This window comes from Typopeltis vanoorti, chromosome 12, assembly GCF_054136105.1.
Source record: "Typopeltis vanoorti isolate ZY-2024b chromosome 12, IOZ_Tvanoo_1.0, whole genome shotgun sequence".
Classification (NCBI taxonomy): Eukaryota; Metazoa; Arthropoda; class Arachnida; order Uropygi; family Thelyphonidae; genus Typopeltis; species Typopeltis vanoorti.
The window spans coordinates 36317096-36340530 of record NC_143560.1 but is presented as its reverse complement, the minus strand read 5'-3'; the positions used below and the strand labels follow the sequence as shown (position 1 = coordinate 36340530).

The following is a 23435-nucleotide window of genomic DNA, read 5'->3' as shown; positions in this document are numbered from 1 at the left end:
CATATTGAAAAGAAAAATATATAAGAAAGTTTTAAAAATATTAAGGTTGGGCAATTTTAAAGGTGAACTGTAGAGTTACCTCTACAAATATTATTCAAGAAAAAATGAAGGAGTTTGAAAACACAAATAAAACCTTGGAGATTCAGTAATAATCTAAAGAAAACATTGATTGATTCAACTAGTGAGGCAAGTAGTAAAGTTGTCTGCAAGGAAGAAAAATCAGAACTCCATGGTGAATGCATGAAGTTAAAGAGACAATCCTAGAAAAAAAGAAAGCATATTGGCAGTTACTAGCCAGTATCAGCAAGATGCCCTAAGAGAATACAAAGAAAAATGTAAGAGAGCTAAGCTATATGTAACAATAGCTAAACAGAAAGTCATGGGAATATTTTATTATTATGTAAACCCTCCAAGGAGTCCAAAAACTCATTGTGGGAGGGCACTTCACTCAACACAATCCACCATCTCTACTACTTAAATCTCCATCTACATACAGTACCACAATATACACGTAATGTTACAATTCACCAACTACCGTATTTCTTCGAGTATAACTCTCACTTTTTCCTCCCCAAATTTAATGTTAAAAAATCGAGGTGCAAGATATATGCGAAGATTTTTGGAAACTAAAGTTTTTCAGGAAAAAATTAAATTGACATTTATAATTAAATTCTCAGTATTCATTATAATTTATAATTGCTTACATTATTTATAAAATGAGTGCATTTAAATTTTAATTATCAATGTTATTTATGCGATCAGCTACTCATCTTTATCATGAGATATATTTGAATCTTTAATGACACTGCTTCTGTAATTAAATTAAAACAAACAGCTTCATTATTGCTTGTCCTTTTATCATTTTGGAAAAACTATAAGATCACCATGATTTAAAAAAAAAAACTGAAAATGGGTATGATTACCAAGAGTATCCTATTTGCTATCGCTACTTCTTTGAGAGTGATTTCCTTGTGTGCATTGTCAAGGTTATCTATCCAAATGGCGTCATTTTCACTCCCATCCTGGGCATTAACGATGCCAGTTTTTAAAAAACTGTTGGCAATTATTTCTGGTGAAATCATCTTCCAAGCTCTCAAAATCCATTTGCACAACAGTTCTAATGATGGCCTCTTAATCTTCACTGCTAGAGGCAGGTCGTAGCTGCCAGCTGCCATCCACTCCCTGTAGAATTTTCATACATAGTCCTTGAATGGTTTGTTGACTGATACGTCGAAGAGCTGTAGACAAGGTGTAAGACCACCAGGAATAATGGCCACATCGGTCTTCATATCTGAAAGTTGTTTTATTATTTCAGGTCCTTAGTGTCTGCAGAAACTATCCCACATGAGGGATAGTTTCTGCGGACATCGAAATAAGGCCTCTGGCACTTTGTTCCAAACTGTTCTAATCCAATCTTGAACCATTGTAGGTTCATTCAGCCTTTTTCTTGAACTCTTAGATGAATTTCAAGGGGAAATTTCCCCTTCAGTATTGTTTTCCTTTTGAATATTATGTAAGTAGGCAACTTTTTTCCATCTTCAGTAATTGCAAGCATGATGGTGCATCACTGTTTTTTTCACTTCCAGTTGTGCACATTCATGCACCCATATCTGTGCACAGCTGTCTAGATGGGGTCTTATCAAGGCTCAATACAAAGGAACAATAACTATAACTTGTTTGTCTCTGCTTGTTAAAGTATTTTTCAGCAACCAAGTGATTTGATGAGCTGATTTAACCACTTTTGCGATGTGCCCCCTAAACTTCAACTCCCTATCCACTAACACTCCCAAATCCCTGGCCTCATCAATCTTCTGGAGTACGGTTCCACCAATGTGATATACTGCTGCTAATCTTTTCACCCCTAAATGCATAACCTTACACTTTGCCACATTAAATCGACATCCATTTTCCTTAGCCCAGTCCTCCAAACTATCCAAATCATCTTGCAAAATTTTGACATCCTGTGCACTCACTATTGCTCTACCCAACTTTGCATCATCAACAAACAAGTGAACACTTCCTCTCAGATCCTTTCCTATATCGTTAATGAACAAATTGAAAAGTAGTGGTCCAAGAACAGAACCCTGTGGCACACACCACTAGTCGCAAGCCGTCTTTTGGAGTCTACTCCTGAATAAACCACTCTCTGATATCTCTCCATCAACCACCCTCCTATCCATTTCACCAACCCTATATCCATCCCCATATGCTGCATTTTACTGATTAGAATTCCATGTGATATCCTGTCAAAGGCCATTGCAAGGTCCAGTAGAATCACTGTAAACCCATTACCCTTATCCAGTTCAGCCATCATTGTGTTATAAAACGTGAGCAAGTTACCGAGGCATGATCTACCCTTCACAAAACCATGTTCTCCCCCATACAGTATCCTATTTTCATCTATCCAATCCTGTATTTTTCTTTTGACTAATTTCCCCAAGACCTTGACAATGATTCCTGATATGCTAATCGGTCGGTAATTTACAACAGCAGTCTTGGAACCTCCTTTATACAGTGGAACTATTTTCCCCTCTTTCCACCCCCTCGGGACCAACCCAGATCCGAGACTCAAATTAAACAAAATGGTCAAGGGCACTGACAATTCTTTAGCCGCTTCACGTACGACACGAGCTGGTATACCATCCGATTCCACAGATGTATTGACATTGAGGTTTTGTAATAGACTACTCACCTCCACTTCATTCACCACAATTCCTGTATAATCTATTGGTTCATTCATTCCTGCAATGTCACCACCTGGATGATATATTCTTGCAAAGTGCTCGCTCAGTAATTCAACTATATCAACTGATTCGGTTACCTCCCTACCATCGGCATTCTTTAAAATCATTCTGCCATATACATTTTTTCTTTTACTTGCAACATATCGAAAAAACTGTTTGGGATTCTCTTTAGCCTGCATGGCTAATGTTCTTTCATAATCCATTTTTGCTTTTCTTACCACACTCGTTACCCTTCTGGCCTGCACTTTATACCGTTCATGTGCCTGCTGATCACCTTTCTCCTTAAATTCCCTCCATAGTTGTTTCTTTTGTTGCAGCTCAAGCTTAATGGTGTTATTCATCCATTTAACCCCTACTTGATTTATTATTTGGACTCTAGGTACACAGTCAGCCATTGCCTCATGCAAACACTTCCTAACCGCCTCCCATGCACTATCAACATTTAGCCCTTGTGGTTTTGCATGCCATGGCACTGAACCAATCAAACTCCTAAGCTTGTCATACTTACCAGCCCGATAATTCCACATGTACCCTGTCTTAATTGTAAATTCCACACCTTTAGCCACCTCCCAAGTCAAGGCCCTATGATCACTCTCACCAATTGGTGGCAGTGTGGTCATATTTGCTACAGCCAAATTCAGATGCAATTATCATCAAGCACACTCTCTGACCCCTAGTATTTTCCATTACATGCTGTCACAGATAGTTATCCCTTAATAATCAGATAAAATCCAATTCCTTCCTCCCATGTGTCCTCTCCTCCTTCCAGTCAATGTTACCATAGTTGAAATCACCCATAATAATTACCCTCTTTCCACTTATTTCTTCTATTTGCTTATGCATACTATCTCCACCATCTATTCCATCACCTGGTCTATAGCAGCACCCAACTGTATATTTTGTTCTGCTAGTTTCAGTCTCACACCAGATAGCCTCAAATGTCTTCTTTTCTCTATCCTGCAATTCCACTTCTATTTTCCTTGGCTGTAGCTCATCAGCTATCATCAATAACACTTCCCCCCCATTTTATTCTTCCTGTCACTCCTGAACACACCATACCCCTCACATTCAATCCCACTAACTATATCATCTTCTGTCAGCCATGTTTCACTAATCCCAATAACCTGTGGCTTGGAAGTGCCAACCAAGGCCAAAAATTCTTCCTTCTTGTTCCTAATACTTCTGACATTAGTATACATGAATTGCAGAAGCCCATTTGCCCCATCCCTATTTTAATGCCTTATACCAACTATCCCATTCTGATTCGTAGTCTTTTGTACTCGCTTGGGCATATTACACACATTCATACACAACTGTCTCCCTAAAGCCTGCATATCTACTCCCCCCCCCCTTAATAACTCTAGTTTCCCTGATTCTGCTCATCCACTTCCACTACATTCGACAACACCTTTTCAAGTCTCCGTACACCAAATCCATTCAAATGTAAACTATCCATCTTATATAAATCGTTTCGCCCATCGAACTCACTCCACACATCCACAAATTCCACACCACTCGTCCTACATAATTCATACATAAAGTCATTTGCAATTATAGCCCTCCTTCTATACTCTTCACTGTCATACCGTGGCAACAGACTCACCATCCTAACTCTCTCACTCTTCTCTTTTGCCTCAAGCAATTCCTTCACTTCCTCACTCATAGCCATTTTGTCTCCTTTCAAATCATTTATACCTGCTATCACTATCAATTCTTTCACCTGCCTGCTTTTGCATTCTAATTGACTCGCTTACATCCTTAACGTTCGCACCAGGTTGGTACGATTTTGTTGAACTCTCAACTAACACATCCCTTACTAAGGAATCTCCATACAACACTCGCTCTTTCATTTTGTTTACACTCACTATCATACTCTTATTTTTTCTATCATACTTTTGCCGTTTATCAGTCGGTACGCTTGTTAAAGATTTTTGCCAACGCTCCAGCTGCCGTTTTGCCCTGTGTATCGCTCCGCGTAACCGAGCGATCTCACTCATTGCATCAGTCTCATCATTTTTATTCTGCGATAATTCATTCATTCGTTCTGTATGTTTACCTTCATTCTCACTTTCAATACCACTCTCACAGCTATCTGGTACTACCTCGCAAATATCACTATTCATACCTCGCATATCACTATATTCTAGATTCTCACTTTCAACAACGATATCACCCTTACGACCTGAAACACTCTTTAAATCCTCACATTCTTTACACTTTCTGCACACATTCACTCTACTATCGTTGTTTAACCAGACTCCAACCACTCTCCTCAATGCATACATTTCACAAACGGTACACTGAATCAAATCCTTTCAATTAAAATGTTTAGACAAAGATGGTGACACCATCTTTTTTTTGTATTCCTCTTTATGGGGGCCATGTGCACAGATAATTGTATCTATCAATTTACCATTTAAAATACTCAGAAAACACCCCAAAATCACCCAGACACTCTAAAATATGAAAAGTAAACAATACTATGTAAATACTATGCAGATTCACCAATTATTACTCAAGTAATTCTGAAGGCTTGGTCTTCTGACCAAGCCTTCAGAATTACTTGGAATAAGTCTATTCCAGATGACAGGAATAGAGCTTTCATAGTTCCCATCTATGAAAACTGAAATCAAACTGCATGTCAGAATTACAGAGGAATTTCATCACTAAGTATTCTAGGTAAGATTTATGTAAGCATACTTGAGATGACAATAAGAAAAATTGTTGAACAAAAATTTGGAAAAGAACAATCTAGGTTCAGGTCAAACAGATCAGGTTTAAACAGTCAAGATCAGATTTTCACTTTATGACAAATAGAAATTTGTTGTAAAACGAAAAATAAAAATTGTGAAGATATAATAAGAATCTGTATTTAAGTGTTGTAGATCTTAGAAAAAGCATATGACAAAGTGGCAGGAGAAAAGTTTTTGAGAACACCATAGTTATATGAGGTAAATAGAACATTATACAGAACAATACGTAGTCTATATTTGAGTTGTAAATCAGCATATATAATCGATGGAAGTGCAGGAAGGTGATTATAAAATGAAGTGTGAGACAAGGGAATATTCTTTCTGCACTCTTATTCATCATGCATATGCATATTATGAAAGATATTAAATCTGATATCAGAATCAGAGATATCAAACTTAGTTTGTTTTTTTTGTAGATGATGTTCTTGTAAACAAATCCAGTTCAAGTTTCTAGGATTCTTTAATTAATTTGTATAACAGCAGTAACAAATTGGGCATGAATTCTCAATGGAAAACCTAGAGAACAAATAAAATATTTCATCTGTTGAGGAACAGTTTTTAGCAATGATTGCAAATTAAATTTGGAAATAGACAACAGAATAAGCAAAGCTCATAATGGATGAATAAATGTACATGGAATAGGAGAAAAATTAGCCAGAACACGAAACCAGCAGACAGTGTACAGAAGATAGTGTTCAAACCAGTTCTAACTCATGATCAAAGACTGGAGACTACAGATATGAGAGTTCTGAGAAAAAATTGAACAAATATTAAATATCACAGCTCACATTTAAGAATATGTGAGCACAGCTAATCTAAGGTGATATAGTCCCTTTAAACAGAATTAAAGAACAGAGGTTGAAGAAGCATTAAGAAAGATGAACAATTGAAAATACCCTAGGTAAGATGAGTTACCTCATCATCATTAAAGGAATGAAAACAGTATCGAACGATTCATCCCTTCCAACTACTAACCACACTCAAACTTGATTAACTTTTTGCTTACGCCATTAGCAGCAGAGGCTCTACCAATTGACCAACTTTTGCTGACAATACAAGTCTAATAGTGCCAATATTTTGTCTTGGTCACAAAAACATCATCTTGGATACAATTTAAAAATTGTAATAATAATACAAAACAGAAGTAATAAATGGAGGATGTTAGACTACAAGCCTAATATCCTGAAAAAGTGCGTCTATGGGCACTGGTATCCAGCCATTACTGTTGAGTGGCAGCCTAAAAATGACTGTTTTCCAAATCGTGAGAAGTTTTTAACAACCATATTTATTTAGATTTTTTTTAATCTGCTGCAGATTCCAAAAAAAAAAGTCTTTTAATTTTATATTTGCTGCAGGGAAGCTTAGTAGTTTTTTTTCCTTGAACACCTTTCAATTTCAATTGAAAGGTGTTCAAGGCATGGCCAGCTAGACCACACTGACAATAGTTGTGGCAGCAGATATATTTCTTGTGTTCTTTAAGGTGGATGTTATCAGATCTCCCAGTTTGTTCATAATATGTCAAGTTGTAATAATGAGGAATCTTGTACACACCTGCCCACTCTTCTATGGATGAACCCCCCCCTCACCCTCTCTGTTCCAGATGTATACAAGGTTCCTTCTTGCAGCTTATCATATTTATCATATTATCTAGCAAACTTATCATATTATGGAGATCTGCTAAGATCTCATAGTGATCTCATCAGTGGGTGCCAGATCCAAAGGTGATACCAAGGTTGAAGTAATGCAGAAGTCATATTTCCATATATGAGTAGACAAAAGGCACACCTTATTACCAAAATACTCTGGATTAGAGATAGATGTTGGAAGTTTTCCACTTGATTATACTGTAAATTAAAGATGCCAAGAAATTGGAAGTTTTTTTTCTGCTTGATTAGACTATAATAAATTTAGTTTAATCCTTTACCCAAGTGTAAGCAAACAAAGTTTGCTCCTGAAGTATCTTCAAGACTGAGACAACTTGTAGTAAAGGTGGACCAAGTTCTCATCACTGCTTGTCTTAGTATCTCCCATAATGCAAAGCACATCTCCTTGCAGTCATGTATAATGCTGTACATTAAGGGAATGGCCCCTACCCAGACCAGGTTCGACCTTTATTGAGGTCTCATCAGTGGGAGCCAGACCCAGAGGTAGTGATACTAAGGTGGAAGCAATGGAGAAGTCATATTTACCTGCATGAATTGCCAAAAGGTGTCTCACCTTATTATTAAATTACTCTGGATTTAAAGAAAGATGTTGGAAGTTTTTTCCTGCTTGGTTAGACTATAATAAATTTAGTTTAATCCTTTATCCAAGTGTAAGCAAACAAAGTTTGTGCCTGAAGTATCTTCAGAACTGAGGCAACTCTTAAAGGTGGACCAAGCTTTCCTCACTGCTTGTCTTAGTATCTCCCTAATTCAAAGCACATCTCCTTGCGCACATGTATAATGCTATGCATTAAGTGAATGGCCACTACCCAGACTGGTTTCAACCTTTATTGAGGTCTCATCAGTGGGAGCCAGACCCAGAGGTAGTGATACTAAGGTGGAAGCAATGGAGAAGTCATATTTACCTGCATGAATTGCCAAAAGGTGTCTCACCTTATTATTAAATTACTCTGGATTTAAAGAAAGATGTTGGAAGTTTTTTCCTGCTTGGTTAGACTATAATAAATTTAGTTTAATCCTTTATCCAAGTGTAAGCAAACAAAGTTTGTGCCTGAAGTATCTTCAGAACTGAGGCAACTCTTAAAGGTGGACCAAGCTTTCCTCACTGCTTGTCTTAGTATCTCCCTAATTCAAAGCACATCTCCTTGCGCACATGTATAATGCTATGCATTAAGTGAATGGCCACTACCCAGACTGGTTTCAACCTTTATTGAGGTCTCGTCAGTGGGAGCCAGACCCAGAGGTAGTGATACTAAGGTGGAAGCAATGGAGAAGTCATATTTACCTATACAAGTTGCTAAAAGGTGTCTCACCTTATTATTAAATTACTCTGGATTTAGAGAAAGATAGTCTGGGTAGGGTACCTTCCCTTATTGCATAGCATTATACATGTCCGCAAGGAGATGTGCTTTGCAAAATGGGAGACAGGCAGTAAGGAGAGCTTTGTCCACCTTTACCACGAGTTGCCTCAATCCTGAAGATACTTCAGGCGCAAACTTTGTTTGCTTACACTTGGATAAAGGATTAAACTAAATTTATTAATGCCAAGAAATTATATTCTTGGTTTAATCCTCTATCCAAATGAGGTCTGGCTCCCACTGATGAGACCTCAGTAAAGGTCGAAACCAGTCTGGGTAGTGGTCCTTTCCAAAATGCATAGCATTATACATGTCAATAAGGATATGTGTTTTGCACTGTGGGATATTAAGGCAAGTGATGTGAAGTCATTAACTTCTATATATGAGTTGCCCAGCCCTGAAAATAGTTCAGGTGCAAACTTAGTTTGCTTACACTTGGATAAAGGATTAAACCAAGAATATAATTTCTTGGCATCTTTAATTTATAGTATAACCAAGTGAAAAAACTTCCAAAAAGTTATTTTTTTTATCATTTTGTCATTTATTGCACAAACATGGGACTATCAAAAGAAGACATAAATAGAATATAATAATGGAAATAAAGGTTTTGAGGTGAATGTTACCAAAAACAAGGAAAGATGGAATAAGAATAATAAGATGGCCATCAGGAATGTTTTGGGACTAGAATGTATTGAAGAAATGCTTGTGAACTCCCACTTGAAGTGGTTTGAGCAAAGTGTTTCAAATTGAAGTAACCCTGTTCAGAGCAATCTATAGAAAGAACCAGTAGAAACCAGTAGATGAAATACCCTCAAAATTGGTGATACCCTAACTAGATTATGGGGAAGAGATTTCGACAATAAAAAAATAGTAAAAGATCAATAGGAGAATGGTGCTGTAAGAGAGAAAAGATAGGAATTTTGCATACTTTATGAGCCATAAAGCATGACGAGTTGCAAACAGGAGATGTCAGCATCCAAGAAATGTTTGCATTGACATTTCTGGCATGCATGGAAATGGATGAGGATTACGCCTCAAACATCCTATAAAGTAATGAAGTGCATTTTCATGTTTGTGAATCGGTAAACACTCAAAATTGCTGCATCTGGGCTACAGAATCCCTGTGCATTTAACAAGTTCCCTTACATTTGCTAAAGGTCACAGTATGCATAGGATTTAAGGCTAAGTATGTTATTGGACTGTTTTTTGTTGAATAAATCTATCAAACCAGACCTGTGATTGTCACAGTTACAGCTGCACATTATTGGCGCATGTTGAGCAGTTTTGTAATCCTGCAACTATAGCAAAGAGGGTGTCTGAACTTAACAGTGTTGATGCTAGATGGAGCACCTCCCCACATAGTACACAAAGTTCAACAGTTATTGCATCAACATTTCAGAGAGGACAGAATAATCGGTTGCTCATTTTTCTGTGAAATGGTCACCATGTTTACCAGACCTTAACCCCTATGACTATTGGCTTTGGGATTACCTCAAAACCATGGTGTTTTGGGGCAAAGTTCTTCACCTGGCAAATTTGAAAGACAAAATGCACATCATGTGTGAAACCTTTTTGACAGATCAGTTGCATTCTTCTGTATACAGTGTTGTATGGAGGTATCAGCTATCGGTTCTGCACAAAGGCTAATGCATTGAATGTCATCTCCACTGATCATCTGGATCTCCTTAACAGCTCCTTGCAGCTTTTCAGCTCTGAGTGATATGTTTCTTGTATTGCATTATGAAATGAGTTAAATCATCATAATTGAATAACTTTGTTTGTCATTGACTCTGAATCATTTCATAATCACATACCATCCAGTTCACATTGATGTCATTATCTCCTGCTCATAGCACCATATTTCTCCTGTCAGTCAGTTTGAACTAATATTTTGTTGCCACAATCTCTTCTCCGTGATCTGTTTAGGGTACCCACCTAGTTTGAAAGTATTTCTTGTACTGGCTCTCTCTATAGATTGCTTTGAATAGAGGTGCTTAACTTGAACCACCCTATATAATGAGAATGAATTTGGAGACTGTGGAAAAAGTGGAGAGACCAGATAAGGGATGATTTAGAAAAAAAAACAAAAAAACAAACAGCTAGAAGAGTATTCATAAAGAATGAATATGAGAGATTAGAAAGAAAGAGAGCTTTGATCTGCCTAACTTAACAGTTTCTGTTAGAACAGCTGGATAAAGAAGAAGCATGCTAATACTAAAAAATCGGCTGGTTTTTAAATTATCATATACGAGGGTGGTCTGAAAAGTTCTCAGCCTAACAATAAAAAAACGAATTTATAATTTCAAAATTATTTTTATTTTTCAACATAATCTCCCTTAAGACTAATACATTTATTCCAGCGATGCTCCAGTGCCATTATCCCGTCCCTGTAGTGGTTCTCAGTAAGATCTGCAAAACACCCTTCTACAGTTGCAATCAAAATACCCCTCTACCTCTTGATTCGAAGAAAAACACTGACCAGCGAGGAAGAGTTTTAGTTTTGGGAAGAGATAGAAGTCAGAGGGAGCCAAATCTGGGGAATAGGGTGGATGTTCCAACAATTCATAGATTAAATTCACAGTGCAGATCCCTTAATTTTCCCATTGCCAAAACACCTTTGTGGGCAAGTGCATTGTCCTGATGAAAGATGATTTTTTTCTTCTACAAACTAGGTCTTTTCTCCTGAATTTTTTTCATCTAGCCTGGTTAAAAGATCGGAATAATATTCCCTAGTTATTGTTTTACCCTTTTGAAGATAATAAACAAAATGCCTTTAGCATTCCAAAACACCGATACCATGACCTTGTCTTTGTATCGGAACCGACTTTGTCTTCTTTGGTGCTGAACAACCAGCATCTGTCCACTGTTTTGTCTGCTGTTTGGATTCTGGTGAATCTAAGTCTCATCCATAGTAATAAATTGATGCACAAAATCAGTTTTATTCTTGTTAAAACGCTCCAAGCTCTGTTCAGAGATTTTCATGCAAGTTCGTTTTTGATCTACTGTGAGCAAGCATGGCGCCCATCTTGCTCAAATCTTTTTCATTTGCAATTCTTTATGCAAAACATATCCTACACATTTTTTCAAAATGCCTATAGTCTCAGCAATTTCACGTACTTTGACTCGCCTGTCATCCAATACCATATCGTGCACTTGATCAATGATTTCTGGTGTTGTTACACTTTTTGGACGTCCTTTACGTTGATCATCTTCAAGGTTGGTACAGCCATGTTTAAACTCAGCACCCCATTTCTTAATTGTCGAAAACAAAGGAGAAGAATGCTCGTAAACTTTTATGAACTTCAAATGAAACCTTCTTTTACAAAGAATTTTATAACCACACAATACTCAATTTTATCCATTTCAAGGGATACAGACAACACTTTTGCTTCAGACAGCTATATAAAACAAACTACTTGATAGAATGACTTGCAATTTCACTTGGATGCTTATGACAGATGTACCAACTTAGAAAAAAAAAATCTTGCTGATAGTGTTGCATCTATGGTCGAGGCCGAGAACTTTTCAGACCACCCTCGTAGAACTTTTTTTTTGGTCCCACTTATAATTAAAAGTTTGAAATAGTAGGTGGACTAAGGATTAAATAATCCCGAAACCCTGCTACAGAAACTAAACATGGAGCTTAAGCATTTCAGTAAACAAAGTAGTTTCCCACTGGATGATGAACTGAATTCCACCACCCACCCACCCACACAGACACACACACACACACACACATACACACACACACACACACATACACATACACACTGCTTGTAAAGCAGCCGATAGACACCCCATGGATAAGGTGCATTGTGCTACATAATGAGTCATGTTTGTAGCCAGTATAAATTGGAGGAATGTGATGCTCCTGGGAGCTTCTGTAGCTCACTTAGTATAGACAAAGTCCTTTGGTTGGAAAGACCTGGGTTCGATTCCTGTCAGTGACATGAGGAACCTCTATCTAGTCTCTTTCAACTAAAGGTGAGTTAACCAGTCTTATATGGAGGTGGAGAGTTTTTTCAGTGCATTTAATAGTGCCACATGAATTGCTGGTCATACTGAAAAAACGATATTTCAAATTACCTAACTAGTATATAGCATAGTTGGAAATTGTGATCTGAGCCAACCGAGGATCCACACACTATTCCAGTGTGTGCAATTTTGGTTTATCTCAAATATAGCTGTTCCAATATTTCTTTCACCATAGTGTTCATATTTAGCTAGTTTAAAAAAAAAAAAAACTTTCTAGCACATTTTACAATGATGTTAATGAAATAAGCTCTTTCAAGGTGGACCAAGTGAAGGAAAGCTACTTCCTGGAGACCAAATTTTGAAAATTAGTGGAGAAGATGTTTCTAAGTCGCCCAGAGAGCATGTCATAGATTTGGTCAGGTAAGCTGTTGCTCTGATATCTTAATTTCTGTATGTTTTTTTTTAATATATATATTAGTTATATATAATGATTTTAAATTATTCTTATCTTTTTAAAAATATATTAGTTGTTTGACAAGGTATCATTTACCTGAAAAAGAGAGACATCCAAATCTTGACTTGACTTGAATGGAAGAAACCTTATTAGTTAGATTTTTTCTTTTAGTTTTTTTTCTCCTTTGATCTTAGAGATGGCAAAATATTTTCATTCACTCTTCTCCCCTGCAAACCAGCAAACTACCTGTGAATGCTGACATAGGACAGACAACTGATCTTAACTCATTAAATTGCAGTTACGAGCCAAAATTCTCTTGGTTTCAGGGGTAGTTTTGCCAAGAGTTGATTAATATTAGGCTAAGAATTATATAGCTCTGAAGAAAGAACATGTGACTACATTGAAAAGATATAATATTATTATTATTAAAAGAAAACCAGAACATCCTATAAAGAGATTTAACAATGACTTCTGAGGCTGGAGGCCATATGTAGGCCTAAATTTGTGAAAAGTATGATTATTATTATTACTACCCTAAGATCCCATGGAATCAATGACTCATCTAGGAGTTCCCTTTATCATTCACACAGCTCATCCATACTGCACCTTCAACACATTCAAAATCTCTGCAGACACCACACTCTCAGGCAAGACATTCCAATCATTCACAACTCTGCATGCCAAAAACCTTCCTCTCATTCCCTTGTTCATTCCTCCTTATACAGCTTTCAAGGATGACCTTTTGTTCTTCTCTAATCTCCCATCATTTTATGAAAAACCTCTTCAACATTGATCCTATAACAACCCATTACCAACTTGTATATCTCTATCATATCACCCTCGTCCTCCTATCCACTAGACTCTGCAAATTGCATCTTCTCAACCTTTCCTCATATTTAACATTCCAGAGATCAGAAACTACCTTAGTCAGTCACCTTTTAGACCCTTTCCAACATCTCTTTATCCTTTTGAAAACCAGGTGACTAAATGTGTGCACAGTAGTCCATGTGTAGCCTAATCAGCCTTATACAATGGAACAAGAATCTCCTTACTTCTACAAGTCATTATCCTCTGCGTCATTCCCAAAATTTGTTGTGTTCTCCTCACAATTTTGGCAATGTATCCTCTAAATTTTAGATCCTTTTCCACCATCACCACAAGATCTCTTATTTTCTCTACCTTCAACAATATATCCACAACAAGTGTAAATTTTACATCCCATCTTTGTTTCCCAAATTTTAAAACCTTACACTTTGCAACATTGAACTGGTATCCCCACTTCTGTGCCCATTCACTCAATCTATTCAAGTCTTCTTGTAATACCACAATATCTGCTCTACTACTTATAGTTCATCCTAACTTTGCATATGCAAACAACTGAATATCCCATCCAAATCTTCCTTAGTATCATTAACATAGGTTAAACAGCAATGTCCCTAAAACAGACAACTGAAGCATACCACTAGTGACTTTCCGCTTCTAAGAGATTGCCAGCAAAGGTTGGTCAATTGGTAGAGCCTCTGCTACTAATGGCTCAGCAAAAGGTTAAGCAAGTTTGAGTGCAATTAGTAGTTGGAAGGGAATCAGTTGTTCGATGCTGTTGGCACACTCTCCCTCGATGAGTCTTTCCCTGGAGGTGTCACATAATAATAATAATAATAATAATAATAATATTTCTCCCCCATTCACAACTTGCCGATGCCTATCAGATATCCAATCTCCGATCCAATGCACTAGTCTAATATCCCATCCACTCTAGTTTGACTATCAACTTATCATGCGATAATCTATCAAAAGCCTTTGCAAAATCTAAGTATACTACTGCATATCCATCTCCGTTGTCAAATGATGCCATCACCTTTTTGTAATAATACAAAAAATGACCTCCTTTTAGCAAATCCATGCTGTCACCTCCCTTATGAAGTGGCACAATCTTACCTTACTTCCACTCCTTTGGAACTTGATCCATTGCAAGACTCATATTAAACAAATATCTTAAGGCATATGAAGCCGACTCCCTGACACATTCCTTCAAAATACATATTGATATATTACCAAATCCCACAGCCATATTAACATCAAGTTTACTCAATTCCCCATGTACCTCTTGCTCGTTTATAGTCAATCCCTCCCCCTCATCATCAACTGCTCTCAAACTCTACATGATTTTACATTCACAAGAATGAAAGACCTTTATGATGAACTGCTCATTAAATATCTCAACTATATCCTCTGCAGCAGTTTTCTTATACCATTTTCTCTAATCAATGTCATCCTTCCATAAGCATTCTTTTTTTTTTTGCTGGCTACATATCGAAAGAACTCCCTAGGATTTATTTTGGGCTTCATTAGCTAACTGCTGTTCATATTTCACTTTTGCTACCCTTTCCAACCAAGTCGCCCTCCTTGCCTGTTCTTTGTAATCTTCATGAAATTGATTATTACCACTCTTCTTATGCTGCTGCCATAATGTCTTTTTCCTCTGTATTGCATGCTTAATCTCTTCATTATTTTATTTCACACCTACCTTATTTAACCTTTTGACCCTTGGAATACATTTTAGACATTGCTTTTACTAGATAGTTCTTGAATATCACTCAAGCTGCATTGATTTCATTTCCAGCCAACTCCTCATTCCATGCTACACCTGCAAACTGTCTCCTGAACTTTTCATAATCACCAGCCATATGGCATGACTAGGGCTCAACAAATATACTCTTCCACTTGCACACGGCAAGCAGATTTTGCTAGCTGGCAAGTAAAAGAAATAATGTTCTAAACAACATCCTTTTAACTTTTCATTTTATGGCACTCTTTAGGATTTATTGGGGCATATCATTTAAGGGAGGGGTCTTTGGTAAGTACATTTTTCATCTGCTGTGAGTAGATTTGGCATATTTGTCAAGCCCTGGATATGTTACATTGTCATGTTGAAAAGACCCGTGTTTTATTCAACATGACAATGCACTGTGTCATACTGGTTGCTGTTGTAACATGGTTTGAGGAAAACAATGTGAAATTATTTGAGTGGCTTGCATATAGTTTTGAACAGTCAACCTAATAGAACACCTTTAGCAAGAACTGAATTTTCGCTTATTCAGAGCCAAAATTCAGTTCTTCCATATACCACTGTTTGGAAGCATTGGTATATGGAAGAGTGATTCTTCAGATGAGGTCAGGATGTGGGTTTGATGTGTTTATGTGCGAGAGCTGTTATAGAAGTTGTGTGCCTTGTAGTGTATGTGTAATAGTTTGTTTCAGTTTTCTTCCAGACTTTTTAAAAGTAGAGTGGCATATACTGATGGATATTGAAAGTAAGATGGCAGGTACTTTGTTTGTTAATGAATTAAATTTTGATTTTAATCATTTTATGAAATATGAAGCATACTACATGTATTTGTTAGATTATATGAATAATCTGTGGATTTTTAAAGAAGATGGAATGGAAATGTGTTCAAGATGCATCTGAAATGCAAAATTGAAGGGCAGTGATGTATTGGTGGTTGAAGATAAGAGCGGCAAGAGTATAACAAGAAGGAGTGCATGTCTGATATTGAAAAAGATAATATGAAAAAGCAACAAGTGAGAGGTAAGAAAATCATGAAAAATAGGGTGAGTAAAAAATATGGGCATGAGTGAAGATATTAGAAAAGAATATAAATTTGAGGAATGAATTCAAAAAGGTGCAGAATGAGATAGAATGTTTAGTATATTAAAGATACCAAGCGATTTTATAAGCTAGGTTTTAATCCTTTTTCCAAGTAAGCAAACAGACAAGTATATCAAGTTTGTGCCTACACATAGTGCAAGACTGAGGCAACTCCTGCAAGTAGTGCCACACCAAGGCAACTCTTACAAGTAGTGCCATACTGAGGCAACTCATGGTAAAGGTGGAGTAAGGTTTTAATCCTTTTTCCAAGTAAGCAAACAGACAAGTATATCAAGTTTGTGCCTACACGTAGTGCAAGACTGAGGCAACTCCTGCAAGTAGTGCCACACCAAGGCAACTCTTACAAGTAGTGCCATACTGAGGCAACTCATGGTAAAGGTGGAGTAAGATCCGATCACTTTCCTTAGTATTTTTCCCCTAATGCAAAGGACATCCCCTTGCAGAGATGTATGATGCTATGCATTAAAGGCAGAGGCCACTACCCAGACAGGTTTTGACCTTTATTGAGGTCTCACCAGTGGGAGCCAGACCTAAAAATGCTAAGGTTGAAGTAATGCTCTGCATTACTTCAACCTTAGCATTATATGAATTTTACCTTATATGAATTTTACCTAAACAAGTTGCCACAAGATGCTTTGACCTCATTAAATAAAAATCTCAGGATGAGAGTTAGATGTAGAAAGTTTGTTACCTTGGGTATATAGTATTTTAAAGATACCAAGCAATTTTATAAGCTAGGTTTTAATCCTTTTTCCCAAGTAAGCAAACAGACAAGTATGTCAAGTTTGCCCCTGCACGTAGTGCAAGACTGAGGCAACTCCTGCAAGTAGTGCCACACCAAGGCAACTCTTACAAGTAGTGCCATACTGAGGCAACTCATGGTAAAGGTGGAGTAAGATCCAATCACTTTCCTTAGTATTTTTCCCCTAATGCAAAGCACATCCCCTTGCGGAGATATATGATGCTATGAATAAAAGGCAGGGGTCACTACCCAGACTGGTTTCGACCTTTATTGAGGTCTCATCAGTGGGAGCCAGACCTAAAAATGCTAGGATTGAAGTAATTATTATTATTATTATTATTATTATTATTATTATTATTATTCAGGTCTCCATGGAGTCAAAAGACTCATCGTGGAGGTCCTTCCTAAGAAACACAAAGTCTATCAAGACTCATCAAGGGGAGGCCCCCCCCCAAGAAACACAAAGTCTTTCATACCACTCCTTGAACTCATTGACCGTTCTCGCTCTCACCACTCCATCAGGTAATGCATTCCATGGTTCAACCACCCTCCATGCAAAGAAACCACTCCTCACCCTCTTGCTCATATTTTCATTTCGTAACTTCCAGGGATGGCCTCTTGTCACCACTCCTTCCCGCTGTTCAATCAAGCAAAAGAACTCCCCAGTGTCAACCCTGTAACTACCTCTCAACATTTTAAAAGTCCCAATCATATCATCTCTCCTTCTTCTATCCACCAAACTTTGCAGTCCACATTCCCTCAGCCGATCCTCATAACTATCATTGTACAGTCCTGAAACCATCTTTGTTATCTGCCTTTGTACCCTTTCCACAGTTAATTTATCCCTTTCAAATCCTGGGGACCAAATCTGAGAACAGTAGTCGAAGTGTGGTCTGATCAGAGTCTTATACAACAGAATGATAGCTGTTTTATCTCTGCACGTCAGTGTCCTTCTCATTATTGCAGCAGTCTGTATTGCCTTCACCACCTTTGCAGTATGTCCCCTAAATTTCAGGTTTCTATCAATCATCAACCCCAGTTCTCTTGTCTCCCCTATTTCCTCGTATAACTCCTCCCATAGAGTATGCAGTGTCCCATCGATGTTTCCCAAACTTCAAGACCTTACATTTTGCTGCATTAAACCGAAACTCCCATTCATTTGCCCATCTATCTAGCTTATTCAAATCCTCTTGAAGGTCTGCCACATCTGCACTATTACTAATAATCCTTCCCAGCTTTGCATCATCTGAACAACTGAATATTCCCCTTGCAATCCACTGACAATGTTATTGATATAAAGGTTAAACAATATAGGTCCCAGTACTGAGTCCTGTGGGACCCCACTTGTAACCCTCTGTTTCCTTGAAACTGCCCCACCATACACAACTTTCTGATACCTATTGGACAGCCAATCCTTAATCCAGTTGACCAATCTGACATTCAGACCCATGTGCTGCAACTTAAATATCAGTTTATCATGTGGCACCCTGTCAAATGCCTTCACTAAGTCTAAGAAAATGGCAGTATATGTCTTTCCATCATCTAATGCTCTTGTAACTTTATCATAAAAGGCTAGCATATTGCTAAAACAAGAGTGCCCCTTCACAAATCCATGTTGACTGTCACAGATAACATTACCCTCATCTGCCCAATGCTGTATACGGTGCTTCACTACTTTCTCCAAGATCTTACTAACTACTGATGACACACAAACTGGCCTATAATTAGACACATCCAGTCTGCTACCGCCCTTATGCAATGGCACTATCTTACCTTCCATCCATTCTGTGGGCACCTTTCCCACAGCCAGACTTTCATTGAAAAGCCAGGTCAAAGGCACTGTCAGTGCCCTAGCACATTCTCTCAAAACTTACCATTGCTGGTGAAATACCATCCAGGCCCACAGCTTTACTGACATCCAGAGTACTCAGTATTTGAAACACACTCCACTCCTGTACCGCTAAACCTCGAACCTGCCCTATCCCTCTACCATTAAAACTGACTCCTCCAGGATGAAATACTTCAGTAAAGTGTTCATTGAACTATTCTACTATGTCCTTTGCATCAGTCACTCTATTCCCATTTTTATCCCACAATATCATTCTTCCACAGTCATTTCTCCTCCTACTGGTCACATTTCTAAAAAAATTCCCTAGGATTTTTTTTGGATCTTAGGGCTAATCTCCTCTCATATTCCGGTTTCGTCTTCCTTAAAATACCAGTCACTCTTCTGGCCTGTGTCTTATACTCTTCATGCATCTTCTCTTCACCTGTCTCCTTATATCTCTTCCACAGCCTCTTTTTCGCATGCAATTCCTGTTTAATATCGTTTGTCATCCACTTTACTCCAAATTGTGTCCTCTTGTTCACTCGTGGTATACAACTTACCATTGCTGCTAACAAATATTCTTTCATAATTTCCCATGCACTAATGATATCCCGGTGTTGCAATTCCTCCTTCCATGAAACTTCCCCAAGTTGACGTCTTAGACTATTATAATCACCTGCATTATAATTCCACATACGTTCCCGTCTCTTCAACACTCCTGCATGTATATTCATTTTCCAAGTCAAAACCATATGGTCACTCTCTCTAACTGGTGGGAGAGATGTCATTTCAGTTATTATCAACTCTTCTGATACTCTAACCAAATCCAAAACTCTTGAACCTCTTGTTCCTTCTATTACATGTTGCCTAAGACATTTGTCCCTCAAGAATTCTAGAAATTCCATTCCCCTATTGCTACATGCATCTTCCTCTCTCCAATTTATATTACTGTGGTTAAAATCTTCCATAACAATCATTCTTCTTGCACTTGCCAAACTCAACTGTCTAGACATTTCCTAGTCCCCACCCTCTGTACTCCTGGGTCTGTAGCAACACCCCACTAAATATCCTGTCTTGCCCACCTCTACCTCACACCATATGCTTTCAAAATCATTAGTGTCACTGCCTTCCAAAGTCTCCACTCTTAGAGGACATAGGTCGTCACTTATCATAAGCAGTACTTCACCACCACGCTTTCCCTTCCTATCCTGCCGAAAAATGCTGTACCCAGCGACTTTTATTCCTGTTATTATATCCTTTTCTGTCAACCACGTCTCAGTGAACCCAATGATTTTTGGCCAGGCTGATGCTATCTGCGACACCAATTCCTCTCCCTTATTCCAGATACTCCTGGCATTAGTATATAGCATATAAATGCCATTGTTTCTATACCCAGCATTATCCCCTCTAGACTCCACTGGCCTCAGTGTTACCTGATGTCGTTTCCCTTCTCCCAAGTACCCATTCCCACAAGAGGCCACCCCTGCTACCATCCTCCCTGGGACACACTGACTTTTTCAGAACAGCAATCTCTCCAGATGCCTATGTCCTTCCTCATTCAAATGCAAGCGGTCTCTTGCATACAATTCCTCTCTGTCCTCAAATGCGCTCCAAGCATCCACATATTCCAGTCTTCTCTTGTCACACATTCTAGTTATTATGTCATTCAATATTACTGCTCTTCTGCTCAGTTCGCCTTCATCATACCTAGGCAACACACACACACACACTGTCTTTTCTCTCTGTGTCTTCTTTCGTACCACCTCAAGCAAGAATCTCATATCTCGCTGCTCTATTTACACCACCACCCAAGTCATTTGTTCCCACCATCACAATCATCTCATCCATGGTTCAACCACCCTCCATGCAAAGAAACCACTCCTCACCCTCTTGCTCACAGTTTCCTTTCGTAACTTCCAGGTATGGCCTCTTGTCATCACTCCTTCCTGCTGTTCAACCAAGTGAAAGACCTCCCCAGTGTCAACCCTGTAACCTCTGGATTCATATAATGCAGAGCTTATATGAATTTTACCTAAACAAGTTGCCACAAGGTGCTTTGACCTCATTAAATAAAAAATCTCAGGATGAGAGTTAGATGTAGAAAGTTTTTAACCTTGGGTATATAGTATTTTAAAGATACCAAGCAATTTTATAAGCTAGGTTTTAATCCTTTTTCACAAGTAAGCAGACAAGTATGTCAAGTTTGCACCTGCACATAGTGCAAGACTGAGGCAACTCCTGCAAGTAGTGCCATGCCAATGCAACTCTTATTAGTAGTGCCATACTGAGGCATCTCGTGGTAAAGGTGGAGTAAGAACTGATCACTTTCCTTAGTATTTTTCCCCTAATGCAAAGCACATCCCTTGCAGAGATGTATGACGCTATGCATTAAAGGCAGGGCCACCACCCAGACTGGTTTCGACCTTTATTGAGGTCTCATCAGTGGGTGCCAGACCTAAAAATGCTAAGGTTGAAGTAATGCAGAGCTTATATGAATTTTATCTAAACAAGTTATACCCAAGGTAAAAAACTTTGTACATCTAACTCTCATCCTCAGATTTTTATTTAATGAGGTCAAAGCACCTTGTGGCAACTTGTTTAGCTAAAATTCATATAAGCTCTGCATTGTTTCAACCGTAGCATTTTTAGGTCTGGCTCCCACTGATAAGACCTCAATAAAGGTCGAAACCAATCTGGGTAGTGGCCTCTGCCTTTAATGCATAGCATCATACATCTCTGCAAGGGGATGTGCTTTGCATTAGGGGAAAAATACTAAGGAAAATGATCGGAGCTTACTCCACCTTTACCACGAGTTGCCTCAGTATGGCACTACTTGTAAGAGTTGCCTTAATGTGGCACTACTTGCAGGAGTTGTCTCAGTCTTGCACTATGTGCAGGTGCAAACTTGACATACTTGTCTGTTTGCTTATTTGGGAAAAAGGATTAAAACCTAGCTTATGAAATTGCTTGGTATCTTTAATATACTATATACCCAAGGTAAAAAACGTTCTATAGAATGTTTAGAGATGAGATTTGTTGTTGAAAGTATAAGAAGGTGTCAATGGTAGAAAAGTCATGAATGATTGCAGTGTAAGGCTGGAAAGTAATGGAGTATGGGGACTCTGTGGTGAACAGTGTGAAAACGGAGCAGTCTAAAAATCATCCCTCTCAAACATGCCTTGAGATGTTGAAGGTATGTTTGAGATGGACAAAGATAGGAAGAGTGACCAAAGCTGTGGAGAGGAGAAGTGCAGATGAGTTGACTGCAGTGGGAAGAATAAATGATTTGCAAGGAAGTGTGAATGGGTAGCATAGAATTTGTGAGTATATTGCCAAGGTAGGGAGCTAAGGAGAAGAGCAATCATTGCTCTTCTCTTCAGCATATGGTTTTTGGATACTGCAGATAGTCTGCATTTAAATGAGAGTGGCTATGGGAAATTGAAGAGATTTGTTGATGAGACGAGAAGAGTGTGAGTTAGAGAAATGAAAATTAGAAGGTACAATTGTGAGTGTAAATAACCAGGAATGGTGAAGTAAATGAAGAGGGAACACAAGATAAGGCAGCAATGGTCTCAGTGGGAGTAACAAAGTCAAATGACTAGAATGATGGGTAAGGAATTCTAGAAAGGAAAGGGGAAGCAGGGATAAGCAACTATGCTTATAGACAGTGCAAAGTATGTGTAATAATACTTCACCTAACTATATGACCACATGAAAATACAAAAGTAAAAAAGAACCATCCTTAATTCATACCAAAATATATATATATAACTTTGAAATTTCTGATAAAAGACTAGACAGCTTATGAGAATACAACCTATGACATCAGAGTTACCTTAGCTTGCACTACTTATAAAACACAAGTGCTGCTCAGGAGCCTGTATATTCATCTTTTGTTAGTGCATTTTTGGTTAACATTTTGTTAGTTCTGACAGCTGTTTTGAACTATTGGTTCTCGTCAGAGATTAGACAGAAACCTTAAAAGGACAAAACTATGATTTAGTACCAAAGCAATCTTGTAGCAGAGAGTTGTATTTTTCATAAGTGAACCATGGTCACTGTGTAACATAATTATCAGAAAAGAGTCTAAAAGTCTCATTTTGGTGTTGTAAAATAAATATATCAATCCATGTTTCATAGCTGAATGCATAAAAATATATATACAGAAGCATAGAAAGTATTTTAAGTACAGCAAGCTAAGGCAACTCTGTTGCTGAATGAAATATATCAATTTTATATATATATAT

General features: G+C 37.9%; 1 protein-coding gene across 1 annotated transcript in view; it reads left to right on the top strand.

Moving 5' to 3' along the window:
- Positions 1–23435, top strand: part of LOC150100697 (uncharacterized) — a 463381-nt gene that overhangs the window by 201514 nt on the left and 238432 nt on the right. Inside the window, exon 5 of the mRNA XM_090401246.1 lies at positions 12812–12914. Coding sequence (XP_090257372.1) covers positions 12812–12914 — 103 coding nt within the window. The remainder of the gene's footprint in view (positions 1–12811; positions 12915–23435) is intronic.